Genomic DNA, 13061 nt, shown 5'->3' with positions numbered 1-13061 from the left:
GTTTGATGGCTGGCTAGTACGGGGACTAAGTAACTTTTGAACACATTATTTTGAGTATATACCCTAAGACTGAGGGTAATAGTTAAATCCTAAACTGCTCAATAGGCTTATTTTTCACAAGGTGTGACAATTCTGAAATTATCTTATGTGTACTGTAGGACTGAGCAAATGAGTAAACGTGATGATGTGGGAGACAGAATTCTTACTACGAAAGAACACAGATTTTTTTTTTAAATGCATTGAGGGAAGAACCTCGTGGGGTTGACTTGGAATGGGAGGTATTTCTAAAATACTATATACATATTTGCTAGCTTTGTTTGCTAAAAGAGTCTAGAAGCAGTAACACTCTGGTAGCAGTGAACATAACTAGAGCCCAGATATTGGCCTCTAAAATCTATTTCCCATTAAAAGAAACCTGGAATCCTTGAAGAAATGGTTGGTTCCAGAGCTCAAGCAGGGAAGGTACAAGAATGAGTCAGGAACATTTGTTGTACCAAAAAAGAAGTGCTCAAAAACATGATGGGGGCATTATCTAAATGACATAGGAAGCAGTTTAAAGGAGCTCCCACTGGCCAACACTGAGATAATTTGAGGATCAAATAAGGACAGTAATGGATTACAATCCACTGAATAAAATAGGAATCCATGAGGCCATATTGATAATAAATAAGTTTTTTAAAAATGGAGAAGGAAAATTCTACCATACACCAGAATGCCATCTTCTAAATGTGGAGGGAGTAATAGAGTTGGCAAAATCATCACTTTGTAACCATCACAGTAAAAAGACTGACTCAGGCAACCATCATCAACGGATGTGAAATTTAAAAGATAAAGTGTAATGAGGAAGAGGATATTATCACATAGTCTCAGTGTGTCCCTCACAGAGAGCTTATTATCTGCAAGGGGGAAAATAGTAAGTACACAAAGAGAAACCAGACAACACTGAGACCAGGTGATCAAATTAACATCACCAATGATAAGCAGATACACACGGTATACTTCTAAGATGTGATAACCTGAGAAGGACACACGACATCACATATGTAGTGTACTCATAGATGCACAGCCTAATCTAATCACAAGGAAATATCAGACAAACACAAATGAAGGACCATTCCACAAAATAACTGACATTAAATCTTCAAAAAGGTTAAGGTCATGAAAAAAAAGAAAGGCTGAGGAACTTTTCCAGGTTAAGAGAGACTAAAGAGATGGAGTTAAAGTACCACAATGGACATTAGGACAATTGAGAAAATTGGAATATAGACTACAGATTAAAGGAGCATATCAATGTTTTCCTGAATTTGGTAACTAAACTGTGGGTGTGTAGGAGAAAATACCACTGAACTTTTAAGTAAAAGGGCAAGATGTATGTAACCTGCTCACATGATTTAGGAAAAATAAATAATATGTGTATGTGTACTGAATGAGAACAATAAAGCAAAATGTGGCAAACTAAAAAGGAGTGAACCCTAAAAGATATGAAAGTTTTCTGCATTATTTTTGCAGCTTTTCTGTAAATTTGAAATTATTGCAAAATAAAGTTTTTTAAAGTCTGTTTTGGCTTTAAAGTTCTATAATTTACAAGAGAAAATAAGACTTTAACTAGAGAAATCAGTATAAAGATGTCAATAGAAGACATAAAATATATAGTACTTTCCACTTTCCACCATTTATTACACTGCCACTCAGACTTTGGGTTTTCCATATAACAAAAGAATTAAACTTTAAAATACAACTACTTACAATTACTAACTTTAGTCACTTTTTTATTGGCCCCTCAGAAAGTCTGGTAAAGCAATACAGTGCCATGAAATAGACACACCTGGGAACTGGGTAAAATAATTAAACCCAGATATGCCCCTAATGAGCTAAGTGACTCAGTATCAGGTACCAAGTGAAAGAATTCCACGTGATAATTCTTAATAAAATGATCAAGTTAAGCATCTGGGCTGGAAGACTCCAAAAGTATCAAACGACATCACCAAAAGCCCTACAGAAATATATAATCACTGTAAATTCAATATCTGGGATTCAGCCACTTAAAATACAGCTAAAAAGCAACAGATGAAAGAGGGATCCAAAAGTTCATCCCTAACTACTGGACTCTTTATACCAATTAATTACTAGGAGATCATTTTTTCCATTAAAAGACTAAATTGTCCCTGTAATGAGATTAGCTTAAAAATCTAGAGCAACAAAAGGAGTGTTTTTCTTTTATTATTATTATTACTCCTGGTAAACTGGCTTCATAACAAAAATTATTTCCTTGGTTTATTTATTTATTTATTTATTTGCCCTGTTTTGTTTTGTTTTTTTAACTTCTCTCAAAATACATTGTAGTTGATTTTCATGCCCCTTTACCCATTCCTCTCCACCCCCTCTCTGCCCCCCCCCCACCCACTTCATATCTGTTCACTTGACTTAAATAGTTCAAGAAATTTTTGTGGTTATTCTGTCTTCTCCCCCCGCCCATTTGTTTATGTGTTTATTTATTTATTTTTAGCTCCCACAAATAAATGAGAACATGTGGTATTTCTCTTTCTGTGCCTGACTTGTTTTTTAATACATGAAACCCATTTCTTCTACCAGTATAAAAAAATACAGAAGGAAATAAAATAAGGTAGCTTTAATAGGATTGTCATAAAAATCCCTACTTGTTAATTTACAAACAGGATTATAAATTAAGAAAGTTAATTACAAACAGGATTGTAACCTACAGCCTTATGTTGACTTTCAATAATTTATATATGGTCCTGTAATTATGGGAAGGTAGTTTTTAGCAAAAAAATTCAGTACACCAGTTTTGGAAAGGAATGACCACCTCAACAGATGGAACAATAAATTCTTAAATGACCATAACACTATTTGACACAATGATGCTACAAACCAACCTCAAAATAATAAGGTATAATAAATTTTCAAATAAGATAACAAATATGCTTTGCAAACTTACTATGTTAGTTGGATATATGATTAAATACACTTATCTGAAGGAGAAAAGCCAAGAAAATAAAAATTGTTTTCTGCTCATAATAATACTTAAAATACCACAAAAGGTCTTTTCCCCCACCCTTGCATGTCAGCAAAATTTAACCTAATAAATGGGAAATTACCTGAAGTGGTTAACATTCAAGGGTAGAATTAATGCACACGTGCATCCATAGCTTCACGTCATACAAGTCTGTCTGCACCCCACACCATGACAGCCAAGGACAAATGCAGCACCAAGAAACAGCACAGAGCAAAAAGCAGCGCAACAAAGAGCAGAGAAAAGGAAACTTCAGTCATTGAGACAAGTTCATCAGATGAAGCACAGGAATTAGAATTCTTTTTAAAGGAAGGCTTGAGATATTAACAACAACCACAACAAAAAAACAACAAAAGAAGAAGGATATGCAACACACACATATCTGCCCAATGTACTACTTTAATGACACTTATTGCTAACTTCAGAGAACAGAAATTATGCCCACAGCTATGTACATACAAGTAGCTTCAGAAGCTTCTCAGATTGTAGAAAATAGCATTTAAAGTAAACAGGGTACCTTTTCTCGTGGTGTGTGACCAATTTTCTCTTCTCTTTAAAATTCATAATGTCTACGCTTTAAGATATATTTTCCATTTAGTGAAAAAAAGATTTGCAAGTTGTGTCACTAATGTTCATTAGCTCACAATTCCTAACAATTGTATCATACACCTTCACAAATTAATGATGAACAAATACAAAGAAGCACTATGATAGAACACTGTGCACAGGACTCCGAAAATAATTTTATATAATAGTAAATAAAGAGAAGTGATCTGCAGATATACAATTTCTTCTCTTTATATACAGTACTTTATTCAAGTACTCTTTATACAGTACACAAATTCAAGGAGAGTAAAAGCTTTCTGAAAATGAAAAGACTTAACAGAGTAAGTGAAAGGTTAGTAAAATCCAGATTTTAGTACCTGTGCTAGAGTGATTATCAATGGAATCAAGCCTGATTAAATCTCTGACGAAGACTGTGTGCTCCCCATTGTTAGCATCATTAGAACTATCCACACTACCATGGCTCACTGTGTCCCCATCACTTCCACCTGTGGCACTCTGAGGAGCTAAAGATAAGGACAACAGTAGTTCAATAACTCATGCATTGATAATCTCTGAAACTAAACATGAATGACCGACCCATAGTTCACTTACAGTTGCAAACATTTTCTAAATTTCTGGGAAAAAAAGACAAAAATAATTTTGGACTAAGGTAATCTCTGCCTTTAGTTGTATATAAAAATATCAACCAGAATTTCACTTATTATTACCTGATATTGAGGAGACCTGTGACTTCTGCATGGTCTTTCTAAGTGGCTGCCTAAATTGTGCCAAGCCATGTACCACATTCCGTACCTTTGTCCATAAGAAGATACCACTACGAGTACTACTAGGCCATGGGCTCTCCAAAACTACCTAAAGATAACATAAAGGTAAAAACAATGTTCATAAGGAATATTTGATTTAAAAAATACATACATACATACATACATACATGTATACATGTGTGTATATTTGTGTACATATACACATATAAAGAATTATACCAGCCAACAAGTATATGAAAAAATGCTCAACATCACTATTCATCAGAGAAATGCAAATTCCCAATGAGATAATCACTTCACACCTGTTAGAATGGCTATTATCAAGAAGACAAAAGTAACAAACATTGGCTAGGATGTGGACAAAAGGGAACCCCTGCACGTTAATGGAAATGTAAATTATTATAGTCATTATGGAGGTTCCTCAAAAACAGTATGAAGGTTCCTCAAAAAATTAACAATAGATCTACCAGATGACCCAGCAATCCCACTACTAGGTATATATATCCAATAGAAATAAAATCAGTATGTTGAGGAGATATCCGCATTCCCATATTCACTGCAGCATTATCCACAACAGCCAAGAACTGGACTCAACCTAAGTATCCGTCAATGGATAAATGGATAGAGAAAATATGGTACATATACTCAGTGGAGTACTATTCAGCCTTAAAAAAAAGGAGGAAATCCTGTCACTTGCAACAAAATGGATAAACCCTAAAGATATGTTAAGTGAAATAAGCCAGGCACAGAAAGACAAATACCACATGATCTCAAATATGTACAATCTAAAAAAAGTCGAACTCACAGAAGTATGGGAGGCCTTCAAAAAGTTCACAGAAGGATTCATATCATCTTTTAATTCTATTTTTCCATGAACTTTTTGAAGTGCCCTTGCATAGAGTGGAATGGTGGTTATCAAGGACTGTGAGGGTATGGTGGGGGACAGTAAAGAGATGTTGTTCAAAGGATACAAATTTTCAGTTAGGAGGAATAAATTCAAAGATCTACTGCACAACATGGTGGCTATAGTTAATAACAATGTATCACATTTTGAAAATTGCTAAGAGGGTAGATTTTAAGTGTTCTCAACATGAAAAAATGATAAATACTCATATGCGAGGTAATGCACATGTTAACTAGCTTGACTGACCCATTCCACAATGTATACATATTTCAAAACATCATGTTATACATGATAAATACATACAATTTTTGTCAATTAAAAAAAAGAGTTATACCCCAAAAACCTCCTATAAGAGAAGTTTCATGAATAATAAAAGACATACAAATTTATCATTCTTAATAAGCAGCATTTACTGCCTAATGTCAATCCTACTTACCTTATTATAATAACCATAAGTAATAGCATTTGGCTTTATTTTAGCCGTTTTCATTTCAAATAAGACTCTCACTGCTAACACAGGATGACCCCAAAGTCCACAAAGCTGCATTACTACTCGATAGCACACCTAACAAAAAATAACATCAAAGCATCATTACCTATCTGTGACTTGTAGAGATTTTAAAATAATTTTACTCAATTCTTTTCAGAAAAATTATTAAGCACTGTTTTCTCCTTTGTTCTGATTTGAGCATCTTAGTAAATTAAGTTTAAAACCTATTCATTAATGGAAGTACCAGCATTACTAACTATTTCACATAAGACCTGTGTGCTCATGTACCCCTTACTTGAGTAACTAAGTCTACACAAGAGAATGTTTGTTACCCTCCATAGTTTGAGAAGGAATTCCTTTTCTAAAATCAAGTATGATTAGAATAGCTCTCTCCCCAAGCACTATCACTATGCTTCATATTATAGTTGCCAAAGGAATTTAAGACAGAATCTCCAGGATGCCTACATAACAAACAGGATTTGTAAACCCTTGTCTAAAAAGAAGAAGAATGTTAGCAAATACACTTATTAGCAAAGAATTTTCATTTTAAATTCTAATCTGGTTCTAAGTATCATTTATCTTATCATCAAATATCATCTAAATATCATCTAATTATCATTTATCTTAACATCAAAAATAATTTTTAAAGGGAAAACAACAAAGAGAAAAGCTAAATAAGTGCCTCAGTTTCGTAACCATTAACTGGATATCACTGCCTACCTCTTAGCATAGTTCTGAGGCTTAAGAAAGATAATGTATGAAAATGTCTAGCATATCATTCACTGAGTGCTCACTATGAGCCAGGCACTTTATGTATATTAACTGATTTAACCTTCCAAGTTAACCTTATGAGGAAGGTATTAATAATTATCTACATCAGTGGTTCTCCAGGAGACACCTGGCATAGAGACATTTTTGACTGTCATGACCTGTGCAGGGGAAGGAGTGCTACTGGCATCTAGTGGGTAGAGGTCAAGGATGCTGCTAAACATCCTACACTGTATACTGTGACAAGCCTCCCCCAAATAGTTGTATGGGCTAAAATGTCAACAGTGCCAAAGTTTAGAATCTCAGAGCTACATTTTCAGATGAATAATCTGAAACACAAATAGGTTATGTAACTCACACTAGGACACAGGTCCTAAGCCACTCACTAAGTCTATTCCCTACCTGCTCTCTAATAAAGTTCGATTAAGAATAAAATCAAATTATTTTCTATTTATCAAGGGCAAATGATCTGGTCTAAGTAAGGAGGTTTCATTCCAAAGCAGCAATTTTAAAATAAATATATATTAAAATTAACAATCTAAACTAGCTCTATGAAACAGAGTAATGGTTTTACCTTTCCCGCTTAATGAAAATACTTGAGCACACTTTAAAGCAACTGAGACCTAAATTATCTTAAGAGTACAAAAATAAAATTTATTTTAGGAATAATAACTCAATTTGTTATACTTGCCTCATCTAGTGGATCCACATCTGTTTTCCTCATCTTAATAAGTACATCATATGCCTGTTGAAGTGCTCTGACCTTAGGATGAGAAACTCTAACATAGGCTGGGAGACAAATAAACCATAAACTGTAACAATGACTGAAGAGACACTTGGCCCACTGTGGTGGATTTGTATAACATCTCTTCGCCAATTTATGAGCTGTTTTTATCTCCTAGAAAGAATAAATATTATAGTATTTATTAAAATTCATTAGGATGGGGGAGAAGTGAGAAAGAAAAGGGAGAGACGAATTTAACATAAAATTTGACCCTAAAATCCTGCATTTCATACTTTTACTTTTGTGAGAAACTTCCCACTTAGTACCCATGGTTACCTGAACAATCGTTTACAATAACACTTTATACTATTCTGCAACTATTCGTTGGCAAGCATGTGTCTCCTAGTAGAACAGAAATTCCTTCAGAGTAAAGATCATTCATACTTTTATAATATAATGCTTAAAAGATGCTCTTCACACAGAAGGTACTTGTGTTTGATGGATAAAAAGAAAACTAAATCCATACACTTCAGATTTAATCATTTATAGCTTAAAAGTTCTTAAATCCCCATACTGAAAACCAATATTGTTCTTATTCTCCCTACTAAAGTTTAAGGCGCCCTAGGTTATTTCCTGCCAAAATTTACACTCTACCCTCCCAAGCTACAATTTGTATTAACTCCCTCAGGGACTGTTTCTGTAAAAAGACCTATTCCTTTGTACTCCACACAGTCTGAGAAAGATCACAGACGTTCCTACCTAACAGTTTGATAGTCAATAGTTAATAGTTTCTATTTCTTGTTTTCATTGTGATTTAGGTGAAAGAGAGAATAAGTATCAAAATCAACTGCTGAACTTTACCAAGCTACACATACTCCCAGAAACTACAGATCCTTCCAGGTATGTCAGACTGCCATTGTACATCTGGCACTAAAGATTGCTCTGCTGGGATGTGTTCCAAATAAAAAAAACTTGGTGTGGTAATTTTACTTTCGAGCTCCACTTCCATGGGACTTGAAGATATATTTGAAAATGTATGCCCTTGTTTTTATTTTTTTTATTTTTTTTTTGTTTGTTTGGTTTTTTGGGTTTTTTTGTGACTGGTAAGGGGATCGTAACCCTTGGCTTGGTGTCGTCTGCACTGCGCTCAGCCAGTGAGCGCACCAGCCATCCCTATATAGGATTCGAACGCGCCGCCTCGGCGCTCCCAGCACTGCACTCAGTCGAGTGAGCCACGGGGTTGGCCCTGCCCTTGTTTTTCTAACATGTTAAAGTCATTCTTTTTCCAGCTAGCCTGGAAAAAAATTTTGATAAAAACGAGACTTGAAGGGGCTGGCCTGTTAGCTCACTTGGGAGAGTGCAGTGCTAATAACACCAAGGTCAAGGGTTCAGATCCTCTTACCAGCCAGCCACCAAAAAAAAAAAAAAAAAAAAAAGACTTGGAAGCTGAGTAACAAAATTCTCCCATTTTAGAAATCTGCCTTTATTAAGCTGGTAACAATTTTTAAAATAAATAAATAAATAAAAGCTTTAGCTTTTCCTTCAGACAACATTGAAAGAAATTCAAACTGTATGAAATTAGGAACTACCTCAAGATTCCTCTAGGATTTGGGGGACTATGCATGAACTGATAAAACCTGAACTAAAACTTTCTAAAATTTTCCATGTTTTAAAGGCCCCCAAAATGTCAACATATGTATAAACTATACTAACCATGGCTTAATTCTTTATGCCTAAATCAGATAGGATATAGTAGTAAAGAAATATGTCTAGGTTGTCTTAAATTAAGTCCCTTTAACTTCTTTCAAAACACAATATTTGGTATAAAGTATATATTTACATTAGCCACCAGGGAAATGCAAATCAAAACCACAATGAAATACCACCTCATACCTCATAGATTGCTACAATAAAAAAGACAGATAACAAGAACTGAAAAAAATGTTATGAAATCGGAACCCTCATACACTGCTGGTGGGAATGTATAAGGGTGCAGCAACTTTGGAAAACTGCCTGGCAGTTCCTCAAAAGGTTAAACATAGAGTTACCATATGACATAGCAATATATACCCAAGAGAAATGAAAACATCCATACAAACACTTGTACACAAATGTTCATAGCAGCATTATTCATAATAGCCAAAGAGTAGGAACCACCCACATGTCCATGAATGGATAAATAAAATGTGGTGTATGCATACAACAGAATATTATTCAGCCACTTAAAAAAATGAAGTACTCCTTGAAGTTGATACAAGCGACAAGCGAACAGAAATGAGGCTGTTGGGAGGGAGGGGGGAGAGGGAGCAGCAAGGTTTCGGTAATGGGCCACAATAATCAACTACATTGTATATTGACAAAATAAAGTAAAATTTAAAAAAAAAAGAAGAAGAAGCATGGATACATGCTGCAACATGGATGAACCTTGAAAACATGCTAAGTGAAATAAGCCAGTCACAAAGGAACACATATTGTACAATTCTGTTTATATGAAATGCCCCAGAATATAAGAATCTCTAGATAGAAAATACATTAGTAGTTGCTTGGGGCTGTGGAGGATAGAGGAATTGGGAGTTAACAGCTAAAGGATGAGGGCTTTCATTCTGGGGTGATGAAAATGTTCTAAATTTAATTGTGGTGGTGGTTGCACAACCCTTTGAATATACTAAAACCCACTGAATTATACACTTTAAATAGGTAAATTGCATGTGTGAATTATGTCTCAATAAAGTTGTATTTTTTTGTTTTAAGCATATTTGAGGCTGGCTGGTTAGCTCAGTTGGTTAGAGCATGACAAGGGTTCTGATCCCCATAACAGCCAGCCGCCAAAAAAAAAAAAAAAAGTATATTTAGTTCTCTAGGATTCTCTTAAAGCATAAACATGGGCATTCAAAAACTTCAGCCTCAATATTTCAAGTAGGGTTGCAAGAAATCTAGTTTAATTCAGTAACAACCATAGTGGATCTTCAAACAGCGGCTATGGGTGGTAATTCTAAACTGTGAGCTGCATATCACATATATATATTTTACATTTTAAATTAACATGTATTAGACAAAGAGCATCTGACCTGTTTAGTTCTCTTAGCCATGAGAGCTGGACTGTTTGTAATGCTATTCCCAGTAGGGTGTCTACTAAAACAAGGTTTCAACTCCTGTGGTCTGTCAAAAAGCTTAAGATCCAGTCTTGGAAAGTATTTGTAACTAAAATAAAAAGCAAAAATAGAATTGCTGATTAAAAATACATTAACTCTTCATATTATTTCAGTATTTAAATAAATATTTCTAAACCTCAAAGAGTACCCAATGTTATTCTTTAAAATTCTTATATAGAAAATATTTTTTCAAAAAATATAAGAAGATATAGCTATAAGATATGCAGGCTACGTACATGGAAACTTTGGCTCCTCCCCACCCTATTTGTTATTTTCAACCAATCCCTGGAAAACAGAAAACCCCGATATCTTACACTTAACAGAGTAATTAATAAACCTTTCAACAAAATCCATGTGTTTGATGATAATTTATATTTAAAAAAACATTTAGTACACTGCAATTTTTAAGTTTTTGTTCATAAAATTACCTTGCATTGGTATTTAAAAGAAAAAATGCTTAATATTTTTATTTCAGGGATGTGCCATAATTTAACCAATTCTTTACTGCCGAACATTAATAGCTCATCTCTGAATTTTTGCAATTAAGTATCTTTGTATGCATATCATTGTGAATACTTTTGCTAAATTTCTTAGGATGTATACCCAATAATACAGTTTGCTAAGGTCCATGTTTATCAAGAGAATTAAAATTACTATAACCATTATCAAATTATTTCCAGAAAGGTTATACTTAAATACAGTGTAACTAGTAGCATAATCTATCCTCAATCTGATAAATTCAAAATGCTTCTCCTTATCATTTTGGTTTGCATTTATTTGAATACTAAAAAGATGACTATATTCTCATACTTTTGACTTTGGATTTCTTCTTGGAAATTATCCACTTATTTCCTTGGCCAATTTTCTTCTAAGAGATACTGCCTTTCCCTATTTGATTTTACCTTGTTTGTCAATACCTGAATTCCAATTCCTAGTAGTTAAGCCAAAATAAAAAAGAATTCTATAAATAACATGAAATCAAAATAGTATTTAATTAAGCCACTCAATCCCAGATATATACTCTTCATCTTCATGCAATCCTGGTGAGATTACATATGAATTCCATATTTTAGTAAGCACTTATTTTACTTTCCCTTTTAGGAACATAGACTAAGAAAATAACTGTGTATGTACACAAAGATATAGATAGCAAAAAACTACAAACAAATCCACAGAAGACTAGTTAAATAAATCACAACAAATGCAGGCATGTGGCAATTAAAAATGATAGGGTCATTAATGGAATAGAAAAATGTTCAGACCATTAAAAGACAAACACAGATTACAAAGAATATGTACAAGATGAATTCATACATTTAACACATATACCCATACATCCATATAATACATACATACAAACAATTGTTAACAGGCCTAAGTATTGGTGCTAAAATGATGTGTTTGTTTTCTTTTTTTGTTTGATTTTCTAAGTTTATTAAACTGTGTATTATCATGATTATATATAATAAACAATCAAATAATAATAAACAATCAAATCCATTCTAATTTCTTAAAAGATTCCCATCCAAATCCAATTCTTCAAGTTTATTTTAATAAAGAATGATTTCTGGCCCTCTACTTTAAGTTTTCTTTGATATTTTATGAACCCATAAGAATTTCAGCTTTATATTAACAGCAAAACTGCCAGAAGGAGAGAAGAACCTCAGAGATTTTTTACTTCTTCAGAATTGAAATTTTTAAAGATTAAAATATGGTTAAACATTCAGGTAAATAATGATCAACATCTGGCTTCCCTCCCAACAAGTCTGTCCAGTTCTTAAATTACAGTATCTGGTACATCTCCATAAATTATTCATCTCCAATATTAATTCACTGAATTAATACTGACAATGACTTTACAAATGACTAATATACATATCTACTAATAACTGCAAAAAAATCAAACTATCAAAACTGGGCCCAACAGCTCTTAAAAGTTCCTGCTACCTGTACTTTGGTGACAAGTCCTTTCCATCATCAGGAGGTGGCTCTGGTGGCATTATAAAAACAGTGTGCTCACTTTTCTGTGAATCATCTAGTTCTATCAATTTGGTATCTTCTGCTGAATCAAAATCAACCTGAAAATAATTATTTTCTCCAATTAATTTACATATAAACAAGATCTAATTCTGAAATTTCAACATTTAAGTTTAAGGAAAAAATACCTTATCTGTTTTCTCTGTGCCTTTATCAGGAAACAACTAGAAAAGGAGAAAAGAGATACTTAGTGAAAATGTCCACTGTGAATTTAATAGAGATTTTTATCTTAAATTCTGATTTTTAAAAAAAAAGACTATCATTTTTCAGTACTGGGCAGATACAAAATATCTCACGATATATTTTTAGGTCCTATGCTATCAGGCTAAAGCATATTTCTCTTGTGGCTATTAAGACAAAAAAAAATTTATTTTGATTAGTTCTTTCATAAACCTTACTCACAAACAAAGGACGGCCAATCACAAGAGGAGAATGGCTTCACCAATAAAAAATTGCACTATTGGGAGGGTGGGGCTGGTTGGTATAGGGATTGAACCCTGGACCTTGGTGTTATCAGAACCATACTCTAACCAACTGAGCTAACCGGCTAGTCCAAATTTCATTATTATTAAACCCTTGCATTAGTAATTGACATTACTTAAGCTTACCATCTAACTGAAAGAT

The 13061-nt window shown here is 33.7% G+C and overlaps 1 protein-coding gene across 2 annotated transcripts in view; it reads right to left on the bottom strand.

Moving 5' to 3' along the window:
• DENND4C (DENN domain containing 4C) overlaps positions 1-13061 on the bottom strand; it is a 126892-nt gene that overhangs the window by 29205 nt on the left and 84626 nt on the right. The window contains exons 14-20 of one of the 2 annotated variants that reach the window (XM_063081447.1): positions 12566-12601; positions 12348-12478; positions 10317-10449; positions 7216-7422; positions 5703-5831; positions 4306-4450; positions 3955-4101 (exon numbers count right to left, since the gene is read on the bottom strand). In XM_063081447.1, the coding sequence (XP_062937517.1) occupies positions 3955-4101; positions 4306-4450; positions 5703-5831; positions 7216-7422; positions 10317-10449; positions 12348-12478; positions 12566-12601 (928 nt within the window). The remainder of the gene's footprint in view (positions 1-3954; positions 4102-4305; positions 4451-5702; positions 5832-7215; positions 7423-10316; positions 10450-12347; positions 12479-12565; positions 12602-13061) is intronic. The other variant, XM_063081448.1, reaches the window with a different exon arrangement.

This window comes from Cynocephalus volans, chromosome 16 (genome assembly GCF_027409185.1).
Source record: "Cynocephalus volans isolate mCynVol1 chromosome 16, mCynVol1.pri, whole genome shotgun sequence".
Taxonomy (NCBI): Eukaryota; Metazoa; Chordata; class Mammalia; order Dermoptera; family Cynocephalidae; genus Cynocephalus; species Cynocephalus volans.
The sequence above is the reverse complement of the archived record's forward strand: the minus strand, read 5'-3'. Positions and strand labels throughout refer to the sequence as shown.